Source organism: Solanum lycopersicum, chromosome 1 (assembly GCF_036512215.1).
Source record: "Solanum lycopersicum chromosome 1, SLM_r2.1".
Taxonomy (NCBI): Eukaryota; Viridiplantae; Streptophyta; class Magnoliopsida; order Solanales; family Solanaceae; genus Solanum; species Solanum lycopersicum.
The window spans coordinates 67,991,811-68,019,427 of NC_090800.1; the positions used below are offsets into that span (position 1 = coordinate 67,991,811).

General features: G+C 32.9%; 1 protein-coding gene and 1 pseudogene across 2 annotated transcripts; one reads left to right on the forward strand and one right to left on the reverse strand.

Moving 5' to 3' along the window:
- Window positions 1-11,174: 11,174 nt before the first annotated feature.
- LOC101268313 (probable aldo-keto reductase 2) lies at window positions 11,175-14,519 on the forward strand (annotated as a pseudogene). Its single transcript, XR_011221431.1, has 5 exons — window positions 11,175-11,437; window positions 11,681-11,878; window positions 12,469-12,639; window positions 12,719-12,822; window positions 13,977-14,519. The product of XR_011221431.1 is annotated as a probable aldo-keto reductase 2 (transcript).
- A 4,600-nt stretch (window positions 14,520-19,119) lies between these two features.
- On the reverse strand, window positions 19,120-22,541 carry LOC101268027 (multiple C2 domain and transmembrane region protein 16). Its single transcript, XM_004229235.5, has one exon. The coding sequence runs from the start codon at window positions 22,306-22,308 to the stop codon at window positions 19,330-19,332; it is 2,979 nt and encodes a 992-aa protein (XP_004229283.1). The 5' UTR covers window positions 22,309-22,541; the 3' UTR covers window positions 19,120-19,329.
- Window positions 22,542-27,617: the final 5,076 nt, after the last annotated feature.

A 27,617-nucleotide genomic window follows, 5' to 3' on the forward strand; every position in this document is an offset into this window, starting at 1 on the left:
TTGATTCAACGCCTAAATTGATTTGATCAAAATTTACTTGACACCCACAACCTCTAAATCCTAGGTCCACCTCTAACTCCATGAATGAAATAGTAAAATTTTCAAACTCAAGCTACCTACAACACTGACACTGTTGACCGGTATTTTGTATGTAAATTTATTTGTATAGTAAATCAACACAAATAAAAAAAAAGTTCCTTGCCTTTCATCTCTCTTCAAATCAGAGAAGCATGTAAAGCAAGCAATACTTTCCATGATCATGAACTTCTAATTGTTATAATAATTAATGACTACTAATATTATATAGTGTCTCTTAATTTATAGTACTTAATTTTTTTTTAAAAAGACATATTTGTATAGTTAAAAAAATTTAATGTTAAAATTCTTATTATAATTTATACGGAAAAGAGCCTAAAATATATTTGAAGTATTGAAAATGGTACAAAATTACTTTTCATTCACCTATTGGTTCAAAAATACCTTTTTCACCTACCTATTGGCTCCAAAATACCATGTGATCTACTTTTTGGTTCAAAATTAACCACTTATTTAACAGTTTTAAATTTAAACTATTTATATATTTTTTAAATATGTGTCACTCAACTATTTGTTATAATTTAACTTATTAATATAATTTATAAATCAATCCACTATCCACTTATTACTAATTAAATCCCACAAAATTAATAAACCCGTCACATTACTAATGCAACAATAGGAAAGCTACTACAATGAGTGTTTTTAAAAATTTGAGGCGAAAATATCTATAGAAGTAAATTATCATACATTCAAGCTTCTAAATAAAAATTGCCGATAAACTTAAAAGTCTGACTATGTTCATCTTAATTATTCTTTCATCTCAATTATGTGATGTTACGTCATAGATAGCTTTTTTTTAAAAAATAATATACTAAAGGTTTTAAACAAATCATAAATATTTATAAAATTATATTAAAAAAAAGTGCATGAATTAATTCAAGATGTACTACGTCTTTACCTTTAATCATAAATTTCGAATTCAAACTTGAAAGAGAATCCTATTGAAATTTTTTTTCCTAAATAAGCGGCTCAACTCTTAAATTTAATTTGGGCTTCGTTTCGGACTCAAATAATTTTGAATGTCTTTATAGGAATATATCATTTCGTGGTGTTTTAGTAGTGTTTATGACGATTTTGATATTATAATTGGTTTATTAATTGGGTGGAGTTTAGTTAGTAATGAGTGGGTAGTGGTTGGTTTAAAAATTATATTAATAAATTAAACTATAACCAATAGTTGAACACCAAATATTTTTAAAAATATTTAAAATAATTTAGTTTTCAAACCGTTAAATAAGTGGTCAATTTTGAACCCAAAAATGGATGATAAGGATATTTTGGAGCCAATAGGTGGATAGAAGTGTAATGACCCAAAAGCTCCTCTTTAGAATTTTGAATATTTATTTAACTTAAGTAAATTAATCGATAGTTTATGGGCTAAAGTGATAATTTATTTAAAACCCTATACCATTTAGACTATATTTAATAAAATATGTGGGTAAAACCTATCACTTTTAGTACATAATTAATTTTTTTTTAAAAAGAAGAAGAAATAAGAAAAAGAAGAAAAGGTCGAAGGCTTGAGGCGGCCGAAGGGAGAATTGAAAAAAACTGCGCAATCATCCATCAGGTAATGCCAAATCTTTGTTTTCTATAGATGAATTGGAAGGGAATATAATGTGTACTATAATTGTTAATTGGGTTGAAGGAAAAAAAATATAATAAATAAATCAAAAAGGGATGGAAGTTGTTAATTTGTTCAAGGTGTTGATATTTGAGATGAAAAGCTTCAACCAATCATTGGCTAATCACATTGCCAATGATTGATACATGGTAGTAAATGTCATAAGAGGAATATAATAAAGTACTGTAAGTATATATATTTGGGGCATGTTGTCGTTACCATTTTTATTTTTTTGTAATCAGTGGCTTCATTATATTAATATTTAATTCTTTTTATTATATTATAAATTAAGTTCCAATATATTTGTGTGATAAAAATTATTTTAATTGGTGATATTGAGATTAAACCTTAGTCTTGAAATTTGAAAAAAAGATATGATAGTTAAAATGTTAATTGGCATGATGATTTACGAACTTGAATATAAAATTGAGTAAATTTTTGGTGCAAGGCTAAACACATAATAAGGTGAGTGTTATTAGTTTTGAAATCTTATTGTGATTATTAATGTGAATAGATTGCTTTGAGTTGGAAGTTCAACGAAAGGGAAAGACTCAAGTCCCAGAGTGAGTTCTGGATTGATTGAGGCAAGTGGATTTCTAAACCCTTGTTAAGCGTGTGAAATTCGTGTATTTCTTTGTGTGGTGTTGATAATGACTTGGAGACTTGTTGCTTATTTGTTGGTGTTGTACTCCTGGTTGTAAATCGTGTTTTGTTATCAAAATGGTTATCTCCTCATTTTCATTTGAGCATGTCAATTGCATTGTATCTGAGACATGATTGTGGTATAAGGATGTATCATTTCGAGGATCGTATCGCGCGCCGCGATGGATATTATATTTCGAGGGACGTATCGCGCGCCGCGATGGTTACTATTATCGAGGGTCATGTCGTGCGCCGCGACAGATGTATGGACAGATATGTCCCCCATGGATCCCGGACTGATAGACAGCGGGTGTGTATCGTTAAGAAAGACATGCATCACGATATTTGACATTGCATCTCATGGTATTGCACATTTTTATTATTGATGAACTTGAACATGTATTTTGCTGATCTTGTGATTGTTTCTCTGTGAAGCTTGTGACTGTTGAATATTGAGTTGTTATTGAGAATGTGTAAACTGATAGAGTGTGGTTATTGAGTGGTGTGTTTGGTAAACTGTTAGGATGTAGCGTGGAGGTTTAGATAGGCGTAAGGAGTACCCATATTTTGTTCACTTAACTTGTGTTTAGAGGTTTGCTTGTTGGGTACCGCGTGGTTTGGTACTCACCCCTTGCTTCTACAAATTTTTGTAGGTTACGAGCCCGGATTTTTGTGATACCTTCCATTCTCTTCATTTTCGAGGTATCTTGTGGAGGATTCTGAGGTAGCTGCTTGTCATCTCAGCGAACTTTCCTACTCCAGTTTATGACTTTGTTTTTTGTTAGGTTATTAGAATTTTAATATTAATATTTAACATATTAAATTGCTTTATTTTGGAGTTATAAGAATGGATGACTTCTACATCATCCATTAGCATTGGTTATCCATCAATGTATTTCATTCTTAATTCCTCCATTACTCCCTTTGTAACCTATGTAACATATGTAAATCCCTTTGTAACATATGTAACTCCCATTGTAACTTATGTAACCTATGTAACTCCCATTGTAACCTATGTAACTCCTAAGACCATTATCTTCACTATTTACTACCTCCATTATCTTCCTATTCATTGCTAGGAAGACTTCTTGTAGTATAAATAGTGGTAGTCTTCATTTGGTTTTAGACACACACAATTCATAAGAGAAAACAAAGAGTGAAAGAGTTAGTCTAAAGAGAGTTCTTATTAGTTGAAGGGAGGTGTTCTTTTTTTTTTTGTGGAGCTTTGGACTCAACTCTTGTCCAGAGTTGTTGAGTTATACTTTGTAAAGGCTGTTGTATCCTGGAGGGGACAAGTCAAAGAGGACTACTGCTGGACCGGTGAAAACATTTGGTGCAGTGGGCTTGAATCTCCTTAAAGAGAGCGAGATATCCGCGCCTCAGCCTGAAGAGATTACTTTCTTCATTTTATTTTCAATTGTAATCTTGCAATTTTATTATCTTGTAAGTTTTTTCACTAACAATTTTAAGGAGATTCAAAGATGGCTACAATTGAAAAAACCGCGGATGTCAAGATGGGAGATCCTAACAAGCCATTTCGGTTCAATGGTAACCATTTCAAAAGATGGAAGGGTAAAGTACTTTTCTACTTAAGTCTTCTCAATGTTTCTTACGTTTTAACCGAGAAGAATCCAAATAAAGAAGACATCACCACTATGAATGATGATGAAACTATTTCTCATCTAGAGAAAGTGGAAAAGTACGATGGTGATTCCTATAAGTGTCGGTATTATCTTCTTAATTGTCTATCTGATAATTTTTATAATTATTATGATAGAACTTACTCTAGTGCAAAGAAAATTTGGAAGACATTGCAGAGTAACTATGATACCGAAGAGGCTGGAACGAAAAAATATGCAGCTAGTAGATTTTTTCGTTTCCAAATGGTGGACAAAAAATCAGTGGTAGATCAAGCTCAAGACTTCATCATGATTTTCGGAGAGCTTAGGTCCAAAGAGGTTAAAATTGGAGATAACCTTATTGTTTGTGGCATAGTGGATAAACTTCCACCTTCTTGGAAGGAATTTCAAAAAACTATGCGTCACAAACAAAAGGAAACTTCTCTTGAAAGCTTGATAATGAAAATCCGCATGGAAGAAGAAGCAAGAGGCCAAGATGCACTTTTACAAACAGAAGAGAACAACATCACATCGAAGGTAAATTTAATTAATTCGAATAATGCTACTCCTGAAACTCACAAAAATACTTCTTTAAAGCCTAAGAAGAAAAAATTCAAGAAAAATAATGGTAGACCTCCCAAGAAAAATAATGGTGAAAATCACCAAGCACAAAATCAACAAGTTCAAGAAAAGGGACCATGCTTTGTCTGTGGCAAGAGTGGGCATATTGCTCGATTTTGCAGATTCCGGAAACGTGGTCCTAACCCTCAGGCAAACATTACCGAAGAACCTTTTGTGGCGGTGATTACCGACATAAACATGGTTGAGAATGTTGATGGATGGTGGGCTGATTTTGGTGCAAACCGTCATGTCTGTTATGACAAAGACTGGTTTAAAAAATATACTCATTTTGAGGAGCCCAAAACTATCATGCTTGGTGATGCTCACACTACTTAAGTGCTTGGAAAGGGAGATGTTGAATTGTGTTTTACTTCTGGAAGGATATTAACATTGAAAGATGTACTTTATACTCCTTCTATGAGAAAAAATTTGATGTCTAGTTTTCTTCTTAATAAAGCAGGCTTTAAACAAATTATTGAATCTGATCAATATGTAATAGTGAAGAAAGGTATTTTTGTGGGGAAGGGGTATGCATGTGATGAGATGTTTAAGTTGAGTGCTGAAATGAATAAAACTTCTACTTCTGTTTGTATGCTTTCTTCTACTAATTTTTGGCATGCTCGTTTGTGTCATATTAATGATCGTTATGTTGGAATCATGAGTAGTTTAGGATTAATCCCAATGGATAAAAAGAATTTTGAAAAGTGTGAGACTTGTAGTAAAGCCAAGATCACTAAAAGGCCTCATTTTCAAGTTGAAAGAAAAACTGATTTGTTAGAATTAGTTCATACTGATATTTGTGAACTTGGTGGAATTCTAACTCGTGGAGGTAATAGATATTTTATCACTTTCATTGATGATTTTTCTAAGTTTACATATGTTTACTTGATGAAAAATAAAAGTAATGCTTTTGAAAATTTCAATACTTATCTCAACGAGGTTGAAAATCAGTTTGGAAGAAAAATAAAAAGAATTAGAAGTGATAGAGGCCGTGAATATGAATCAAATGAGTTTAATTCTTTTGTTCGATCATTGGGAATAATTCATGAAACTACTCCTCCTTACTCTCCTTCGTCTAATGGAGTAGCAGAAAGGAAACATAGAACTTTAGTTGAATAGACTAATGCCATGCTAATTGAGTCACATGCACCTTTAAATTTTTGGGGTGAAGCTATCTTAACTGCTTGTTATGTGTTGAATCGTGTGCCTCATAAAAAGTCTAAATTGACACCTTTTGAATTGTGGAAAGGTTACAAGCCAATTTTGGGATATCTAAGAGTTTGGGGTTGTCTAGCCTTTGTGAGGCTAATGGATCCCAAGATTACAAAGTTGGGTAAGAAAGTTACTACTTGTGCTTTTCTGGGTTATGCTTCAAATAGTACAGCCTATAGATTTTTTAATCTTGAAGATAATATTGTAGTAGAATCTGGTGATGCTATTTTTCATGAAAATAAATTTCCTTTTGATACTAAAAATAGTGGGGGTCAAAGGATTGAACAAAATATTTTGTCACTACCTAGTTCTTCTACTTCTACTTTAAAAAATAAAGATGTTGTTGATTTTGAGTTAAGAAGAAGTAAAAGAGCTAGAGTAGAAAAAGATTTTGGTCCTGATTTTTATGTGTTTAATGTTGAAAAAGACCCTCTAACTTTGAAAGAAGCATTATCTTCACATGATTCTATTTTTTGGAAAGAGGCTGTAAATGATGAAATGGAATCTCTAATTTCTAATTAAACTTGGAAGTTAGTTGATTTACCACCGGGTTGTAAAACAATTGGTTGCAAATGGGTCTTAAGGAAAAAGTTGGAACCGGATGGTTCTATTGACAAATACAAGGCTAGGCTAGTTGCAAAAGGTTTTAAACAACTAGAAGGCCTAGAATTTTTTGATACTTTTTCTCCGGTAACGAGAATTACATCCATTAGACTTTTAGTTGCTATGGTTGCAATTTTTGATTTGCAAATTCATCAAATGGATGTAAAAACTGCTTAATGGAGACCTAAATGAAGAAATTTATATGGACCAACCCGAGTGTTTTGTTGAAGCAGGCCAAGAAAGCAAAGTATGTAAACTTACTAAATCCCTATATGGCTTAAAACAGGCACCAAAGCAATGGCATGAAAAGTTTGATTCCTGCATGATTGAAAATGGTTTTAAGACAAATGAGTGTGATAAGTGCATATATCATAAGTCTTGGAATAATTCACATGTGATCATTTGCCTTTATGTTGATGACTTGTTGATCTTTGGCTCTAACATGAATGTTATTGATGAAGCTAAAAATATTCTTAGAAGCCATTTTGATATGAAAGATCTTGGTGAGGCAAATTTTATTCTTGGAATAAAAATAACAAGAACATGTGAGGGGATTTTCCTTGACCAGTCACATTATGTTGAGAAAATTTTGAAAAAATATAACTTTCATGATTGCAAGCATGTTGCCACTCCTTTTGATTCAAGTGTTCACTTATTTCCTGTTGAAAGTGAAAGTGAAAGTGATATAATAAATCAAAAGGAATATGCTAGTATAATCGGAAGTTTGAGATATGTGACTGATTGCACTAGGCCTGATATTGCATATGCAGTAGGAGTACTTGGCAGGTTTACAAGCAAGCCAGGTAATGAACATTGGCATGCTATAACAAGAGTTATGAGATATTTAATTGAAACGAAAAATTGTGGTTTGTTCTATAAAAAATATCCTGCTGTACTTGAAGGCTTTTGTGATGCGGATTGAAACACTTTGTCAGGTGATTCCTATTCTACAACTGGTTATGTTTTTACTTTAGGTGGTGGTGCTGTTTGTTGGAGATCAAAAAGCAAACTATAATTGCTAACTCTACCATAAAGGCTGAACTAATTGCTTTAGCTTCAGCTAGTGAGGAAGCGAATTGGTTAAGAGATTTATTGTTTCAAATTCCTTATTTTGAAAAACCAATTCCTCCTATTTTAATTCATTGTGATAGCACCGCTGCAATTGGTAGAGTTCAAAACCGTTATTATAACGGTAAATCCAGACCTATAAGGAGGAAACACAGTAATGTAAGATCGTATTTGACAAATGGTACCATTAATGTTGATTATGTCAAATCTTGTGATAATCTTGCAGATCCTCTTACAAAGGCCTTAACAAGAGAAAAGGTTTGGAGCACATCGAGGGGGATGGGATTGAGGCCTACAAATTCTTGAGTCATATATGAGGAAACCCAACCTGGGGACTAGAGATCCTATAACCAGGTTCAAAGGGAAAAACTAATCATATGATGACTTGTTGTGAAAAATGCACTATTTTTTTCCCTCCCTATGATGTGAGTGCATTATTTCCTGTAGTTTGTGAAGGTTGAGTTGATAAAACTCTTAATGAATATCTGTAGCCTGTATGGGTGGAGTGTTAATCTTACAGGAGCACTCTCGACAGATTTCACCTATGTGATGTGTGGAAGTAGGTCGCTTCCTATGAGACTGGGGCTTATTCTCAAATGCACTCATGAAACCGGGATAGCACATGGCCATAACGTGTTGGCTGTTAAAGCTCATGTAAACACCTTGATTATTATGTGTGAGCAGTGATATTTTATTTCCCTTAAGCAGTCATAGTTCAAGTCTGAGACCACTACGACTCTGGAGTAAAAGTTACTGTTTCACTAAGTGGAGTTTCAATGCAGAGCACACCTTCATTATGCATAGTGGTCTTCCTTCAGCTGATATACTCTCTTATCTAAATATTAAAATGAGTGGGGGATTGTTAGGTTATTAGCATTTTAATATTAATATTAACATATTAAATTGCTTTATTTTGGAGTTATAAGAATGGATGACTTCTACATCATCCATTACCATTGGTTATCCATCAATGTATTTCATTCTTAATTCCTCCATTACTCTCTTTGTAACTTATGTAACATATGTAACTCCCATTGTAACTTATGTAACCTATGTAACTCCTAAGGCCATTATATTCACTATTTACAACCTCCATTATCTTCCTATTCATTGCTAGGAAGACTTCTTGTAGTATAAATAGTGGTAGTCTTCATTTGGTTTTAGACACACACAATTCATAAGATAAAACAAAGAGTGAAAGAGTTAGTCTAAAGAGAGTTCTTATTAGTTGAAGGAAGGTGTTCTTTTTTTTTTTGTGGAGCTTTGGACTCAACTCTTGTCCAGAGTTGTTGAGTTATACTTTGTAAAGGCTGTTGTATCCTGGAGGGGACAAGTCAAAGAGTACTACTACTGGACCGGTGAAAACATTTGCTGTAGTGGGCTTGAATCTCCTTAAAGAGAGCGAGATATCCGCGCCTCAGCCTGAAGAGATTACTTTCTTCATTTTATTTTCAATTGTAATCTTGCAATTTTATTATCTTGTAAGTTTTTTCACTAACATTTTTACTTGAAAGACAACTTCATTTTATACTTCTATTTTATTTCAATTCTAATATTTACATTAGAGGCTTGTGCACGTGACAACCTGATTTTGAGGATTGGATTAATATAACTTGGTTTCATAATAGGAATTGTTGTTGGATTGTCATTTACTTCCGCACTTTGTTAGATATGGGTTTTAGGCTGACTTGTCTTGGTGGGATAAGACGAGTGCCATCACGCCCATTTTTGGATCGTGACAAGAAGATAATTTTATACCATTTCCTATACTTTAAATGTATTTTAGGCCATTTTCCATAATTTATAAGACAAAAAGATGTATTACTTATTTTAAATCATAAGTTCAAATAAAAGTCTTCCTTTTTAAACTTCATCCTAATTTAAATTAGCATTGAAATATGAAATAATTAAAGAATACTCATTAATTAAAAGGCAATATAAAAACAATAACCCCACGACTTCATAACAATGACTACTGCTCACAAGTGACTTATTCGTAGTCGACTATCTAAAAAGAAAACAATTAATGGAATTGAAAATACCTGAAAATTTTTAAATTTGTTAAGCTATTTAGCCATGGAAAATGCAAGGTTCAATTAATAATAATAACAACACAGATGGTTAAGAAGCACCATTTGAAAATTTTGAAACGTTCACATCATTCCCTAATCAAAATTCCAAGCACTTCCAATTAATTAGAAATTTCCAAAATTCTTCTTTTAATCGTACTAATTCATCGTCTTCATCACATCATATTATTTCGTTTAGGAATAATATTTCATCATTTATACATTATAAGAGAAAAGGTAAAAAGTGTAGATTTTGGACATAATATAGGAATGAGGAATTTGACATGAAAGCCATCTGTAACACTGCAATGACAACCAAAGTCACGTGGAATAATATTGAGAATAGAACGATTAGTTGCGATGACAAAACTGTCCTCAATTAAATAAATTTATGACATAAAGCACACATGTTAATATTCTCACTCTTCTGACATAAGTAGAATATTAAATTAAAAGCATCTAAACAACTTCATGATGAAGTATGTATCATAGTCAATGTATCATATATCATATACATGTCCAGTGTGATATAATTCTAAGGATGACTAAGGGCCCGTTTGGACGGATTTAATAAAAGTAGCTTTAAAAAAGTACTTTTAAAAATGCTGAAACTTATTTTTAAAATAAGCAGTTATGTATTTGGATAAAAGTGCTGAAGTTGTTATGTCAAACGTGAAAAGGGAAAAATGGAAGAAAGAAATGTTAGGGTTATATGAGTAATTTGGAGATTGTACAAAAATATTAAACACAAAAAAAGATAAAAATAAAAATGTGGTCAACTTAAAACAGCTTATAAGCTAAAAAAAAAACACCTCTACCCCAACTTTTAACTTTTGGCTTAAAATAAGTTTTTTTTAACTTAAAATAAGCTGTTTTGAGTATTGCCAAACAACTAAATAAGTCAAAAACCAGCTTTTAAGCTGAGCCAAACAGGCTCTAAGAATAACAAGAATTAATTTAAAAAATAAAATATAAAAAAATAGGAGGGTAGACACAAGAAATGAACTAAAGACAACTAATTCAATATCGAAATGACATTCTTAATCTGAAGTTCTTTTGTCAATGCATACCTTTATATTCAAGTTTTTCTTGTATTTGTGATGAAAATTTATTGTTATTCTCACGTATCTTTGATCTTTTGAGCAAGAGAATCCTTGCATACAAAACGCCTAAATCACTATTAACAACTTTCATCGATCGATAGGTTGCACAGTTTAACGAGCTTATGATATACCACTTAGCTCATGAGCAAATTCTGAGTTGAGGCCTATTTTCACACATATCTCTTTATAAGGCATTTTACCTAAATAAAATACCCACCTCCATTCGTCGATATAGGTTGTATGCCAATCCATGGACAATCAGTCTAGTGTCATAGAGCCAACATTATAACTTCATCATAGAATAGACGTAACAAGGGTAAAAATGAATAGATACTTAATGAAAACACAAAACACATAATGAACTCAATCAACAAAATATTAGAACTTATAGTCGAAAAATGACACAAACAGAACTTCAGGAACCTAACTTATAACTTCCCTAAGACTTGATGAACTTGTAATGCAATTTCATTTAATTTCCCAATCAAACTTTTTTCAGTTATAATATATACACCACAAGCTGTAAAAGAGCTCAGACCGCCGGAGAAAATGGAAGTAACGACGCCGTTCGACGTTCCGAGGATAAAGCTAGGTTCACAAGGTCTAGAAGTTTCCAGGATCGGGCTGGGCTGTATGAGTATGTCCGGTAACTACGGCCCGCCCAAGCCCGAGGCCGAAATGATCAAGCTACTTCATCACGCTATTGATACTGGAGTCACCTTACTCGATACTTCTGATGTCTATGGCCCTCTTACTAATGAAATACTCATCGGCAAGGTGAAGATGTCTTTTTTTTCAAACAAGTAATTGCAAAGTGCTGCAGGAATTAGTTGTACTTCCTTTTTACTTTGTTGTACATGTCTGATCCTGTAGTTTTTCAATTGTTCACTGAGAAAAAAAAATGAAATTTCAGGATTAAATCTTCCAGAGAGTCGAATCTGTATCCTATAGATTTACGTTTTCTACCTGAGTTTTATAGATATGTTATATGTTCATGTTAATCTACCTGATTTTATGTAGGCTATTAAAGGAATAAGAGAGAAAGTACAAATAGCTACCAAGTTTGGTATCCGTTTTGAAGATGGAAATAGGGGCATTTGTGGTGAACCTGCGTATGTAAGGGCTTGTTGTGAGGCCAGCTTGAAGAGACTTGATATCGACTGCATTGATCTCTATTATGTTCATCGCATCGATACTCAGTTGCCAATTGAAGTCACGGTTTGACATCTTTGCTCCAAATTTCTATTTTTGCAGTGTACTTCATCACTCTTTAAGTTTTAAGAAGTAGTTGCATTATATGATTTGCGTGTCTAATTAGGTAAATCCTATTTCATTGATCATAGCCTATAGAGTCAATTTTTTTCCAAGTTGTTATCCAAAAGTACTACTTGTACTTGGTTTGATTGGTATATCAGTCTATTTTTGTTAAGTCTATGCTACTCTTCCATTTTTGCTTCTCTTCATTTTACGATTTTATTGATGTGTCATTTTACAAACTTCTTCAATTTATGATAAACATGTTCATAACAAGATATTTCTGAAATACTTAAAATTGGAAATGAATTCTCGAGACAAAAGGTTCTCCCAGCATTTGTGAATTCCGTCATACCTAGTTATTAAGTGATGTCGTTTCATAAACTAGTTTCTCGCAATAAGGTTTTTGTGTTGCCATTCAGATTCTATGATTTATGCGTTTGTCTGAAGGTCTATGTGACACACATTCAACTGCGGAATCTGTAGTATCATTACTATATTACAAAATTGTGCTATATATGTTCTAATACTGCTTGCATAAATACTGTTTTAAGATGGGAGAACTGAAGAAACTCGTTGAAGAGGTAAAATAAAATATATAGGTCTATCAGAGGCTTGTGCATCAACAATCAGAAGGGCCCATGCTGTTCATCCAATAACAGCTGTCCAGATGGAATGGTCATTGTGGACTAGAGATCTGGAGGAAGAAGTAGTTCCTACTTGCAGGTGACAGATATCTTAGGTCAACCCCCTTGCATCAAATTACTAGCAAATGAGTGTTTGTTCTGATACTTGTCATTTTCGGAGAACTTGGCATAGGGATTGTCCCCTATAGTCCTCTCGGACGAGGATTCTTATCAGCAGGGGCAAAGCTGATCGAAAGCTTGGCTGATGATGACTTTCGCAAGGTTAGACCACATAAATCAAAACTGTGACTGCTTATGTGTTCTCTATTTTATAGATATGTATGTTGCGAATTTGCAGCGCGCACCAACTTGATGTTTTTAGTTGCATTTGAATTTAGTATCTTGTTATCTCTTTGTGCATTAATGTTTTACAGAGATTCTCAGAATACTCTGTAAGGTAAAGCCTTTGCCAAATCATGCTCATAAATGCCTTTTCCTCAGAACCCCTTTTGACTATGGTGATTGATGATCATGATCTGTTCTGGATACATAAAATGCAGAATAATAGGAAAATTTTCAAGGACATTTCTATTGACAGCTTCTCTAGGAATAGCTTAATGAAATATGTAAGTCCTTATTGTAACCCTTCTTGTAATCTGGAAATTCTACTGGTTCTGTCTGACACTAACTAAGCATGGAGTGATCTGGTTTTACCAAGCATGCAGTAATTTGACCAGCTGCTAAGATGGATATGTGATCATATAATATTAAATAAAATAAAAAATGATCCATATTCGCTAGAAGTGCTAGTAGCATTGAGAATGAAACAAGAGAAGTGCGCTTGAGATGGTTTGACATGTCTTGTGTCGACCTACGGATGCACCAGTTTGTAGTTGTGAAACTATAGCCAGTGGAGGTGTTGAAAAGGAGGCGAGGTAGAATCTTGAAATACTTACAAATTGCTAAGGATAAATGCGTACTTAGCAAAAAATATGGCACAGTAGAAGATAAAGAACCATATATAGGTGATATCTTGCTGTGGAGACTAGGATTTAGTCTTTCTTTTAAGAACTTCTAATATCGTCTTATATGTTTAACTTATATTTTGCTTTTATTTTATCTGATATGATGATGAAGTGAGTTGAATTTAAGTGGAGAAGTGAAAACTTTATGTAGTCGATTCCAACTTATTTGTAATTGAGGCATAGTTAGAATTGCAGTTATTATTCCAGGTTCAGGAAAAAATATCCTAAACTTCCAACTCACCCTTTCATCGATGCATCTGTTGACTGATTTAACGCACCATCTATCAAGATAAACATTTTGGCACAACCTTTTTGGTCCGTGAAATATATAGCTAGTGTAATTGTTGCACGAATGTATCTTTGTATTTTAACTGCGACATTAATTTATTATTTTGTTGGTTTGCTTTGTAGAATTTCCCTAGGTTCAAGCCAGAGAATTTTGAGCATAACAAGCAAGTATTTGTGAATATCAATCTAATGGCTGCAAGGAAAGGATGCACTCCTTCACAATTAGCATTGGCATGGATTCTTCACCAAGGAGATGATGTATGCCCTATACCAGGCACTACGAAGATTGGAAACTTCAACGAAAACGTAGGATCCTTATCTGTAAAATTGACAGAGGAAGACATGAAAGAACTCGAATCGTATACCTCTGGCGATGTTGTCAAAGGTGAGAGACATTTATACATGTCGTCAACTTGGATAAATTCAGAGACACCGCCATTGTCCTCCCTAGAAAGCTGAATAGGGGTTCGACAAGTGATATCTATTTAGCTTCTTATGATGCTCAAACTCTTTGAAGTTATTGTTGCACCCATGTGGGATCCTCCAAAACTTCACTAATGGAAAACCCAATAAACTTGGCGACATTTCTGAAGAGTCCGAACAAATATAGATAGTTTTTGTACATGTACTCGATACTTATTTATGAAGAGAGACGTATGTTATGAATTGCTCCTAAATTATTTAACTAAGCTATCAGAACAACTTTCATTCAGGAATGCTCATCTTTCAATTCACCTTATATAGGAAGGTGTAAGATGAAGGGAAACGACCAGTATATTACAAAAACAAACAAGAAGCAATGTTTTGACAGTTTGTAAGATAATAAAGCTGCATAACGAAGGCATGATTTTTACAACAAAAAATCACAGTGAAACACTACATCACCAATCACCTAAAACATACAGAAAAATGAGGGGCATTTCGGCGCATGTGCATGATCAAGGCTGGAACAATTAGGTAAGAAAGAATTCCATCACGATAGTCAAATAAAGCTTGTTTCACCTCATTCCGCCAAGATGCTTCAATTTATTTTAAATTATTCCATCTACCAAGCCAACCACTAGAGGCGGTCCTTTGCATTTTTCTGCAACTGATTGACTCAAATCTTGTAGTTAAGGCGGGTATATCTTCCTTTTGAAACACTTTTTTCTGCAATAATTTGCAACTCTCTTGTGTTGTGAAGAATGGAAGAGAATAAGGATCAATATGGTACTTGACTTGCTCACCCACGTTTCTCAAGTCGAGTTGTTACTACTATTCTGCGTCTGTTTCCAACATCCGAATAACAAAGCCTCCAGTCATGATCCCATGCCGTACAGTCCCTCACATCATCCAAGACAGTGAGATATCTCTTGTCCTCAACTCATCAGCAAGGATGTCATCCATCCTTATCTCCCTTGTCCTTGAAACTGGTAACTTGACTCAAAATCTCTTGTAATAGCTTTCTTTGGTTATATGTTTGAGTGGCTAAAAGTTTCACATTGGTTGGAGAACGGACTGATGGTCTCTTTATATGGACATAGACAATTCTCCCTTCATGAGCTAGTTTTTGTGGTTGAGTTAGGTCAGGTGTCATATCTCTACGGTAGACAATGCATCATGCTCGAACATCAAAATGAGAAACAGTGTTGTACCACTTGCAGTTTCTGTAGCCTCCTTGCTTTCGCAGGTTCCACTTTTGTTTTCAGTTTGTTAGTATGTCGAGGATCTTATCCCGATAATCCTTCTGTAACTACTAGCAATTCGTGGTTTGCCGACTGCAAAAATAGTCGGAATATAGCTGGAAAATGGAGTTCTCCGATGACTTGGCGACTATTTTGGGTTGTCGGCATATTGAGTGTCGGAAAATATTTACTTTGCCGATTACCGTACTCGAAAAATATAAAACTAGTCCTGACCATTAATAATTTATTAATTCAAAAAATTCCAACTACAGTTATCGCAGTATTTAAGTAATTAAATATTTAATTAATATATATTTTGACTACTATAATCGGTATATATAACTTATTTATAATCATTTAAGTATTTTTCCGACTACTCTAGTCAGAATAAATAATTCATTAAATAACTATTAGGTACTCTCCGATTGTTGTAGTAGGACATATTAATTTTTTAAAGGTTAAATTATCTTGCTGACTACTATGGTAAAAAAAATTTACATTTTTATATAGAAAAAATTTGTTTTTTATACTACTATCCATTCGTAAAAATTAAATAGGAGAAAAGGAGTATGTTAACTTTATTTCTTTTAGAAAAAACTTAAGTCATCTGCGGCCCTTAAAGTTATTTGCATAATTCACTTAGGCACTTCAACTAAGAGTTGTACCTATAGAACACCTCTACCCTTTAATACATGTACCTATTTAATAGTTTTTTATGACATGACATTGTAAGTGTAATACATATTTAAGAGACGCATGAAGCCAAAAAAAATCATTTTTTGGACCAATAAAAAATGAACATGTCAAGAAGAAAAATCATGAACATAATTTTTTTAAAGAAAAAACTGTTGGCAGTTCTTCCCCAATTCAGCTTTCCCGGTGTGACTTTTCAATTCAATAGTATTACCTAGAACCCTTGTCCGACATTCCTTTCCCACCATCACCACACCCCTTTCTCAAATAATCCATCATTCTTTCTTTCTAGCATCATTCTGTCATCATCAATTCATTGTTGTTATCGTCATCGAAAAAACAACAATTAACTATATAATCAGTCAAAACACAATAAATTAAAACAGTTTGTTGATAAAGATTTTCATTTAAGTTATGGAAGAGAATTTCATCAAAAACAAAAATCATATTGAGTTAAAAATAGTTTCGGCGAAATTTCATTTTTTTCGATAAAATTATTACGAATATGAAATTATTTTCTTTGAAATCATTAAAGATTCAAAAGGTGGAGTGAGGATGATTATCGGAGTGCAAGTAATTTTGATCGGCAATAATTGTTTGTGTTCTGACAGAAAAAAATTGAGAAGAATGGACGTCGGGGTGGATGCGTTGTTCTGGGCATCTGCAAAGAAGAAAAGGGAAAGAAAGCCTTTTTCTTCTTTTTCCTGAAAACATAGCTTTTAGGTATTTTCTAATTTATTTTACTAATTGTTATTATGGTCAATTGCTACATGTCAATTTTTCATTAGATATTATGTCACGTTGGTGAGTGTATTACACACCATTTCTAATTTTTGTTTATTGTCAAAAGAATGTTCCTTAGATATTTTGTTAAATTAATAAATGTGTTCAATTGAAACAAATCTAAAATAAAATATTCAAGTGAAATATGCGGACACTTTTAAGAGGCCGTAGATAACTTAAGCCTTTAAATAAAGAAAATTAAATATAATATGAAACTCACGACAAATACTCACACATGCAAACCTCAAATGGTGTGCTTTATAAAACGCCTAACATTTGCATGTTTGGAAGATAGAAAATGAAAATAAAAGGAAAGAGTCACCATGCATTTGCATCTCATGCTACTTTTTCTTCCATGTCAGTTGATTTCAGGATAAAAATTCGCTACTTTTTCTTCCATGTCAGTTGATTTCAGGATAAAAATTCTACTACCACTACAATTTTTTCTTAGGCTGAAGATTCTTTTTGATTTATAATGAATAATAGTCAATAAGAATGGCTAACTTTTGACAAAGATGACTTTCTTTTGAATCACCGACCACGTTTTGGTCCGCACAACACAATCATCTTCCTAATTTTTTCTCTTTCTAATGAACTAGAAAAGATACAAAAGGTCAAAAATACATTAAACCTTTTCTTATTGTTTTTTGAGTTTCATATTTAAAGCAGGGAAACGAGTTCGATATATCCTTAAAGATTGTCATTTAAAGTTGATATAACTTTGTTATGAAAGTGAATCATATATATTCTTACTACTGCACAAATAAGTTACATATAATTTTTTCCTCTAATGAAAGTAAAAAAATTATTTAATTTAATTTTTTTTCCCAATATAATCTATATATATTTGATCCTCCTCACATGTATTTTTTTACTTTTTTTGTTTCAACAACAATTTAAATTTATCACTTTAATGGTTAAATTTATTTGTAAAATTTACTATTGATGCCCTATTATTTTATTTTATTTTATTTTTATAAATACAAAAGCTAAATTACAACATAACCGCAAAAAAAAAGTTTGTAAATTTTTTCTTTACACTAAAGAATGAAAGAAAAAAAAGAAAAATGCATAAGTACCCCTTAGACTATGATCAAAATTTTAGAGACACTTTAACTGAAGTAAGATCTTATTGCCCTCTTGAACTTATTTTTTTGTAATTTTATAGACCTTTTGTCTTACGTGGTACATTTCGTGACTTCATGCAATTGAGGCGCATAGGAGCAAAGGTTTTATAAAAGAATTTTAGCGTAGAGCTAATGTTTTTGAGCTATATTTATATTGGTGCACCTAAAATCTTCAAATCCTAGGTTCACCTCTCCCTTTTCCCATGTCTTATTAAGATCTCAAGATTAAACAATAGTGTAGTACATTCTATATCTTTTTTGTTTATCATCACAAGACTTCAAAAAAATTACTATATTAAATAATATACCAAGTTAAAATCAGATGAACAAAATATTGCAAAGTTCAAAAATATCTTCCTCTTTTTTTTACTTTCATAAACTTTGTTTCATGTAAAATTCAGACAAATAAATTAAAACTTTGAAAATAATCTATTTAATAACTAGGGGTGAACATTGTATGAGATATACTGAATTACCATATCAATTGATTTTTTAATATCATAATTTTGATATTATGATAATTGATATGGGTATATGATATATATTTTTAATCATTTTAATATTCAATATTTATAATGAAATTATAAATTCAGTTAAATATCAAAGTATATAATTAAATAAATAATTCATATTTTTAATTATAGAATTAATAAATATATATCCCAAAATTAATATAAAGTTGGTAAGGTAATTGAACTAATAAGAATATATCCACATATATTTGACGTTGTAAATTGTTATCTTCATTTTGGTAGATTTAGTTTGTATGTTGTTGTACCAAATTAAGACTTTGACATTTAATATGGGGCTGGAACCCCATATCTTATTGATATGATTGAAGCTATATCTACTTCATATATGGTGTTTGTGGAATATGATGAAAGAAATACTCCATAGCTTTCTTGACTGATTCAGATCACCTCTGATTGTGTGTTTCATGTCGGATCAATAGATATGACACCTAATATTTATTTAGCTATGAATAAGTGAGTTTTCACATTTGATGAAACAACTTAGATAAGAGATTTCTCAATGATAATAGTTACTTATGGACTAATACAGTTATGGAAATTAATATTGAAATACATAGTGACCTTTCTGAGATGACATATATAGAAATGAAAAAAAAAAACTTCTGAACTATTATAACATAAAAATAGGCTAATGCACAGCACAAGCGCGAGTATATTTACTAGTACTTAAATAGAACTAGAGCATTCTGTCTGAAAGTGAAGGCAACCTTCTAAAGAAATTCAAAGCAGGGGAAGGCATTCTATCCCTAAATATGGGATGGCGGAGGTAGTAGAATCCAAAGGCCATAGACACCATTTTAGATGGTACCAAGTATAAAATGAATGCCACGACAAAGCACAGCCCAATAAATATCCCTGTGGCTCGAGGGTCACGCCAAGTTACCAATGCTTGCACTCTCTCCCCTTGTGTTGCGAAATCTCCCAAGATTGTCTGAACCCGTTCCCCAAGCATGCGCAGTTTATCATATCTGGCTCGTACCAATTCGTTAGGTCTAGTGCAAGGCATTGCATCAAACTCTTCATCAAGCTCATCTCTGTCTAGTGACTCTGCCAGTGAGATCTTTGGATCAAAGTGGGGTAAAGTATCTCGAGATCTGAACCTGTAATTCCAGGCACCAATCACAAACACATAGAAGGCAAATGTAGGTATGATGAGGTCAGGAAACCACACGAGCATCACCAAAAGTGCATGGACAAGTAAAGTTGCAGTCGGATTCTTCCAGCCACGTGTGTCATCCACCCATTTGACAATGTCAATCACCCCAGCTATGACATTAATGATCCTGAACCAATTTGCACGGACTTTTCTCATGCTGAATGAATGTGAATCAGCATCAAGCATGTAAGTCACAACCTCACGCCTAAGAGGCGGCTCTGATCTTGTCAAGTGGCTCGCTACTATTTTGACAGCTGCAATCCTTAAACTATCCTGTTGAACCATGCCAAGGGGCTTTACATGATGCATCATGGGCAGCAATGGTTGCGAATAGACATGTAAGAAATCAAGCGTTGGTGTAGCACGTATAAATCTCACTGCTAATTCAATTTCCCCCATTTTCTTCAAACCAGTTTGTGATAACAAAAGTAATGGGAAAGTATTCCTGTACACTTTACCTGTTGTCAATGTAGAAATACGGACACGCACCTTACCAATCCGAAAATCTGGCCTCATGCACTCATCTGATTCAAATGCTACTTCCGAGCAGCCATCAAATACTCCGATAGTCAACACAGTGGATGGATCATAAACTCTCCAAGTGTACTGCTCATTCCACCTAGGTTCTAAACTATCAGATATGGTACGAGTGCGTACCCACTTGTTACCATATTTGGCAACTGCATAAGCATCCGTAGACCCTTTGCCTTTCATGGGCAACAGATTCTTACATCCAATTATCCCTAATTCGACAGTCCCAATTGGTGCTTTCCATAGTTGCCTTGCAGTTGGACGGTAATCACTACAAACATGTGCTGCTTCGTCCATCACATGATATCCACCATCGAAACAGAGGCGCAAGTGGACTCTACCTTTGTAAATTCTCTTCTCCTCGTTAGGATCTTCAAATGTGAACCATCTAGACGCCACCTTACGGTCATCTACTCGACGCTCGATTGTAGGGAGGGGTATGCTAGCAACTGCAAGGACGGTTTGCTCTTTCGCAGTTCTGTCCGTTTCTATTAGGAAAAATAGCAAGTGGTTCTCTGTAAATGGTTCAGCTGCTACGAAGACCAAGTCTTCATTCCAAGACTGAGATCCAGTAGTCGTTGTGGTGATGGATTTGGTCTTTTGAACTTGGAATCCTAATTGAGCTTTGATGTGATATGATGAATCCTTTGAGTGGGAAATGTCTTGTGCCTCTATCACTGATGATCTCAAATACCACAATTTAGGAGATTGATATACCTTAGATTTAGAAGCAGGATTATCGGCAGTGTCGGTTTTCCAGGCTTCAGGGAATGAATCATCAGCTTGAGTCCCAACCCAAGTAGCAAGCATTAGATCACCTCTATGAGCCCCACCTCCTTCAAGCCTATACCATTGAGGAGCTAAAGAACTATCTGGTGGGTCACGTAGTGGAATCTCACTCACATCAAAGCAAATTCCACCTAGAAATACATGTCCTGCCTCGTCAGACGTAGGATCAAATGACTTGGCACTTGAAGGGTCCCACACTGAGACTTCCAAGAGTGAGGAAGAATCAGGTGCGTCTCGACCGAAAGCAAAAGTTTGGTCCCACTCAAACAACACTGTTTTCCGGGCTGGCTTTGATAGAACATGGCTGCCGGAAACAACCATTTTCACAACGGGGCAGCCAACTGTGGGTAGTGATCGAGCTTTTACAACTCGGACAAAGAGGTAATGCATTTTTTCAACAAGATCAAATGAGGACGGTTCAATGGGACCTGATCCAGCATCAGAGAATATGGCTGATGAAGCACGACTAATTGGCCTAGGACCAGTGACAATATTAATATTATTGCTAACTTTTACTTCAGGTATAGATCCTAAAGATACAGATCTTTTCACCTGAGTAATTTCATCCGCTTGTGGTGGATCCATTAAAACACTAGTAGGATTTTCTGCTTCGTTTGCAGGCGGCTCAGCTTCTCCAGTAGTAGGATTTTCCACTACTTGTGCAGGTGGCTCCTCTTCTATGGAATTCGGCTTCTCACCTTCCGGTGCAGCTTCTGTTGGCTGATCAGCTGGTGGTGCTTGCTTAGGCTCCGGTTTGACTTCCGGAACAAGTAATTGTTCGACAAAATAAATTTTCAAACCAATTTCACCAGAAATCCAACTGAACCAATATTTCTTCTCCAAAGGGTAATAGATCAATGCTTCTTCACCTTTCTTGACAAACTGTGTGGCACTCAACCTGATCCTTCCGAGGAAATTATTCCTGGTTGTGGGTCCAATGGACTTGTCATGATAGACATCAAGCTCGAGCATGTCCCCAAAAACATCAGAGGGTTTTCCGACATTGAATTCCAACACTTCATTCCATTGGGGGCTGAGATCACGAGTGACTGGCCTTGTCTTCCTTCTCTGTCCATAGAAATCAACAACTACGTAAGGACTTGAAGTGCCATGCCCATCCTTCGGGAGGAGATTCCGTGCCTCAGTTACTTCTACTACTAGCTTTCTCACAGTGCCCATTTTATTTGGATATTATTGTCTACTACTTGTGAACTGAGTATGCATATCAGTTCAAGAAAGAGACGAATTTGTTTTAGTAAGCAGCACTTAGCAAACAAATGATGTATGTAGAGTGTAGTTGATATTCTTGTCTTTCGGAGGGAGAGATCAGAGATGATATGGAAAGGGTTAAAGTTGAGAAAAGAAGGTAACATGTACAAAAAGAGAAAAAGTGCTTTACTTCATGTGCAAGCACCTCTAACATGACTTACTAACCAAATTCTTTATATACCATGTCTTTAAAAAGAATGACCTAGTTTAACTTAAAATAGAGCTAAAAAATAATATTTTTTAATTTTGTGGTTCTAAATTAAAGTTATGTAAAATGTATTAAAATGTCTTTAATCTTGTGATTTTAAAAATATCACGTCGAAAGTGAAAGTGAAAGTGTTGCCAAAAAATGAAAAAAATTATTCTTTTCGAAACAAACTAAAAAGGAAATAGAGTCAATCTTTTTGAAATGGAGAGAGTAATTTTTTTTTGAGTCAAAAGCAACCTTTTGCTTTTTGTTAATCAGTAATGCTCTATAAATTAAATTTAGTTTAAGTTCTATTTATTAACGGTGTATAATTAAGTCATTTATACATAATTAATTTAGTTTTTGGTCAAAATCATCCTTCAACTATACCCCTAAACTTAAAGTACACCTTTAAAGTATCATTCTTAGCAGAATTCATCCTTCAAGTATTTAAAAGTGAACAATTTTCATCCTTCGACTTGAATTTATCAGAAACTAAGATCCCACAAAAATTAAGTCATCCCTTCGTAATTATTATTCGTAGCTATGTCAACTATACTATTGTGAACTTTTCCGGTAACTGAATTTAGCATTATGCAAAATCTTTTAAATTGATAGTTTTTTCTTTTCATTTAATTTTCATGTAATTTTGATATTAAAAATATTATTAGTTGAAATATGTTTCTTTCTCAATTGAATATGCTAGAAGCAACATTTGTTGGAGGTTTCATCTTCTAATAATATAGAATAAAACTCAAATGCGTGACATAATCAATATACCAATCACTTTTACATCAGATGACCCCAAATATTTATTGATCTAAATACAGTTTGGATATGAAAGAGGTAAAATTAATTAAGCTTCAGCTTCTTTTCGTTACTAAATGAGAAAAAAGCAGATCATGTATTTTCACACCTTCCAAAAAAAAATTTGTTTAGTAAACAATAGTGACTAACATTTTGAATATTTTTTTGCAGGAACTTTTTATAGCATGTAATGAATTATGCATGACAACTTTTGTTGATAGTCACATGAACTGCTCATGTTTTTGTAGGATCTATTAATTTTTTGACAATATCTAATAAAAAGATGAAAATTGTTCACTTTTATATACTTGAAGGATGTTTTATGCTAAGAATGATACATTAAGAATGTAGTTTACGTTTGAGATATAATTTAAGGATGTTTATGGCCAAAAACTCTAATTAATTATTGGCAACATTTCTCTTGATAAATATTAATCAATAATCATTATTAACCTATTGCTAGTTAAAATTCGCTTATACTTAAAAAAGAAATTGTTTGTGCTATAGCTTAATAAAAATTAAAATCCAAAAAACATATATTTAATTTCCTTTCAATGCATACTATAGAGTATGAAGATGAAGTTATTACACTCTTCTTTCTGAATAAGAAAAGATCAGAGTAGTATGTTAGGATCGAATCCACACACACACTTGATGAATAAAGAACACAAAAACTTTAGAGAGAATGAGATGAGAGATCTAGAGAGAGAAAGAGAGAAATCAATATTTCGTGGTAACACCCCGTGAGTGAACTTCCACGGCAGTGGGGTATATATATATAACAATTCTCCCACTTGGAGACTGATTCAGTCATCCAAATAATACATTCTCAAAAAAAATCTCTTGATCATCAACATCTTTACCGCACCGCAACATTTGTAGCAATAATAATGAATGAAAACTTAGTTTGAGATGAAAAAATTGTAGATTTTTCTTTAACAAAAGTTTCAAGTTCCTCACATTCAAACTCTGCCATAAATAATAATTTAGAAGGGAAAAAAATTATTGATTTTTCTATTTTTTGTGTGTTCATCACACCTTTTTACTGATTCAAAGAAAATAGGGATGGGATGGGGTGTTTCAAAGAAATAGAAAGAAGCTGGAAAGTTCTTCGAAGAAGCAAAAGAAAAAGGCGAGGCAAGTGGTGATTGAGGCGGCTAGTCCAAAGAGAAAGAAAAAGAATCGCGATGGGGGTTCAAAGAGAAGATATAGTTTCAGGATGGGGATTTCGAAAATGGAAAAAGAGGTGGGTGGGTGGGGGAGGTCAAGAAGAAGAAAAAAATGGTGCAAGTGGGGTTGAGGGCGGGAGGGGGTGGTGGGGTGTAAAGAAGATGAAGGGGTTGGTAGTACTAAGAACTTGGGGGCGGGGTGGGGTGTAAGGAAGATGAAGGAAAAAAAGATTATTGACTAAAAAAAGAATAGGGCCCAGTTAGTCTTTCTCACGCGCAGTGACTTTTTTGACTTTTCACGTTATTTATTTGGGTGTATTTAAATTCACTTGAACGATGTTAAGGGGATATGTAAATACCCGTATAATTGAAGTGTTAAAGTGAGTTTTGCTGCCAAGTCTAGGGTGGATTTTTATGTATTTAGCCTTTTGGAAAAGACTATGTATACCTCTTTTTATGGACGACATCATGTATTGCACTTGCACGGGAAGACACAAATCATGATTCATCTAAGTCGTCAATTTTATAATCTACATACTTTTAAACTGATCTGGGAAAGAAAAACAAAGCCCTCAATAGAAATATTTTTTTGTTACGTAGTTAAAGAAGACTCAAGTGAACAACAAGATGGATTTTCAAACTCCATTAGGATGTGGATATTCTAACAACAATATTAAGGGAAATCATAGCATTTCTATGAAATATAGTAATGAGGCTAATGTTTGTGTCCTAAAGATCCCCAACCAAAAAAAAAAAATCATAGTCTTTGAAAAATAACCTTTCTGTTTCTTTACCTTCACGAGTTACGGATAAGGACTAGATACAACCTAAACTATCCTCCCTAGACCTACCTTATAAAATTACATTGGGTATTTTATTTTTTAAGTAGCTTTTGAGCTAGGTCTATAAATTAATCCTACATGGCTATAACCCAAAGAATTAAAAGTAATACTTTATTACTTTAACCCGATTATAGTTGTTAGGCAATTTAAGTATATATTTAATTAAAAAATATTATAACATTGGCGACTACAATAATCGCCATTTAATAAGATTTATTAATTATTTTTATAAGTTGTCGACTACTATAATCGGGCATTTTGTAGATTATTTGATTGATTTTATTTCATAAAGTTTTACAACTTCAGTAGTCAAAATTATAATCGGATAACATGTTAAAAATATGTATATATATATAAATTTTAAATTATGAATTACAATAGTCGGTAAACTCTCCATACTTCCGATCACATATTTGTAGTCAGCAATTGGAGTCGAAAAATAACTTATTTCTAGTAATAGGCTTCATAAACAATTTAAGAATCGAGGAATCTATCATTATTCGAAAAATACTATCATGCATAGGTACGCCAAATCATATTTGTATGAGACATCACTTGATTGGAACCATTTGCCAGCTGTCTTTTAAGTCCCCTCCACCTTTTTTTAGCTTTTACGCCTGATGTATTTTTTGTTTTTAATTTTTCTTTTTCATTCTTAGTTAATATAATTAGTTTATGTTGTTTCTTTTTCACTTAATGAATAAATATTTATGATTATTATATATATATTTAGTTTATTCTATTAAATAATTTTTTCTATTTGAGATTATTTATTTATATTGTAATGATAGTTGTTTGTATTCAATTTTCAGTTTATACAATTAAGATATAAGTAATTTTTTTAATCCTAACAATTAATTTTTTGAAAAAGTATAAATAAAATTTGCAAAGACAAAATTATAGTTTTTATTTATAATTTCTTAAGAAACATATAAAAAAAGTAGATACATAAAATATTTATTAAATTTCACCTAACTTTAATTTAAGAATAAAAACTATCATATAAATTGACAGAAATAATATATATTTATGAAGGTGTTTATGGATGCTATTTATTTTTAAATTTAAGAAAATAATATCAAAACTTATGTAATTGTTTGTCAAGATTATTGATGCTCTTTTCGTTATATTTTCTGAAGAGCAGTTGATGAATTTAATTGCTTTTGGAAACATGAAATTGTTGAAATAAGAGTAAAAGAACAAATTAATTTTACACCTTTTTTTTCCCATATTAATAGTCTATATTTCTTTTTACAAAATTCTTAAGAAATCATAAATAAAATATTAGTTTTACTAACTTGTACCATTATTTTTTTTTAAATTTATAAATTTAATTTACTCTTCCAAAAAGAACTAATTATTATAATAAAATAAAAAATTGCAATTAATTATATCTTAGTTCATAAATTAACAAATAATTTTAGATAACTATTTTAGAAGTTTAAATAATCAATATCAAAATAGAAAAATAATATCATAATGTTAGAAGCAGAATGAAAAATTATTAAAGAATAGAGGTGCAAAATTTAGAACAATGGTTAGAAAAGAGACAAAAGAAAAAAAAAGGAAACAGTAAAAGAGAGGGGGGAAACTTTATAAGGGAAGAGAGAAATGATAATTTGAGTATTTTCTGAATGGGAACCAATTATACATTTAGCAAGTATAAGTGGAGTCTCGTATAAGTTTTGTCTGTCACGTCATATATATGCCTCATACAGATGTGAATTTTCATCATTATTCTTTTTGTTCTGGTAATGTTTGAGTTCATTAGGCATTTAAATAATACTTGTTAAATTATTTTCAGACGATTGTTTGAGTTGAGTTTAAATTAAGTTTTTTTAAAAGTTATTTTTTCATCATGAGTTTTTCATTTTGTTTGAGTAAGTCTTCCGCTGAGTAGTGAGTCAGATCGAGGGTTCACTCGGGAACTAACAATGATTTTCGAGTGCTTGTTACGTTCAAGGTGTAGGCTGAGGGCGTGACAAATAAAGATTTTACCTAAATATTTAAATCACAACCTAAGGTCTCGAAATTCTAACCGATCACCTTACTAGACCAAACTCGACGTTCCGAATTAAATTAAACTGATAGAATCTACGACGTTCAAAACTCATAAAGTTGACCAAGTCAACCATATAAAAAATTCTCAACTTTAAAGGAGGCAAAATTATCAGAAACGCACACAATCACATCAAAGACCACACCAACCATTCC

Bases quoted from the DNA above. Each gene is read 5' to 3' on its own strand.
- LOC101268027 (XM_004229235.5), bottom strand. From the start codon at position 22,308: ATGGGCACTGTGAGAAAGCTAGTAGTAGAAGTAACTGAGGCACGGAAT.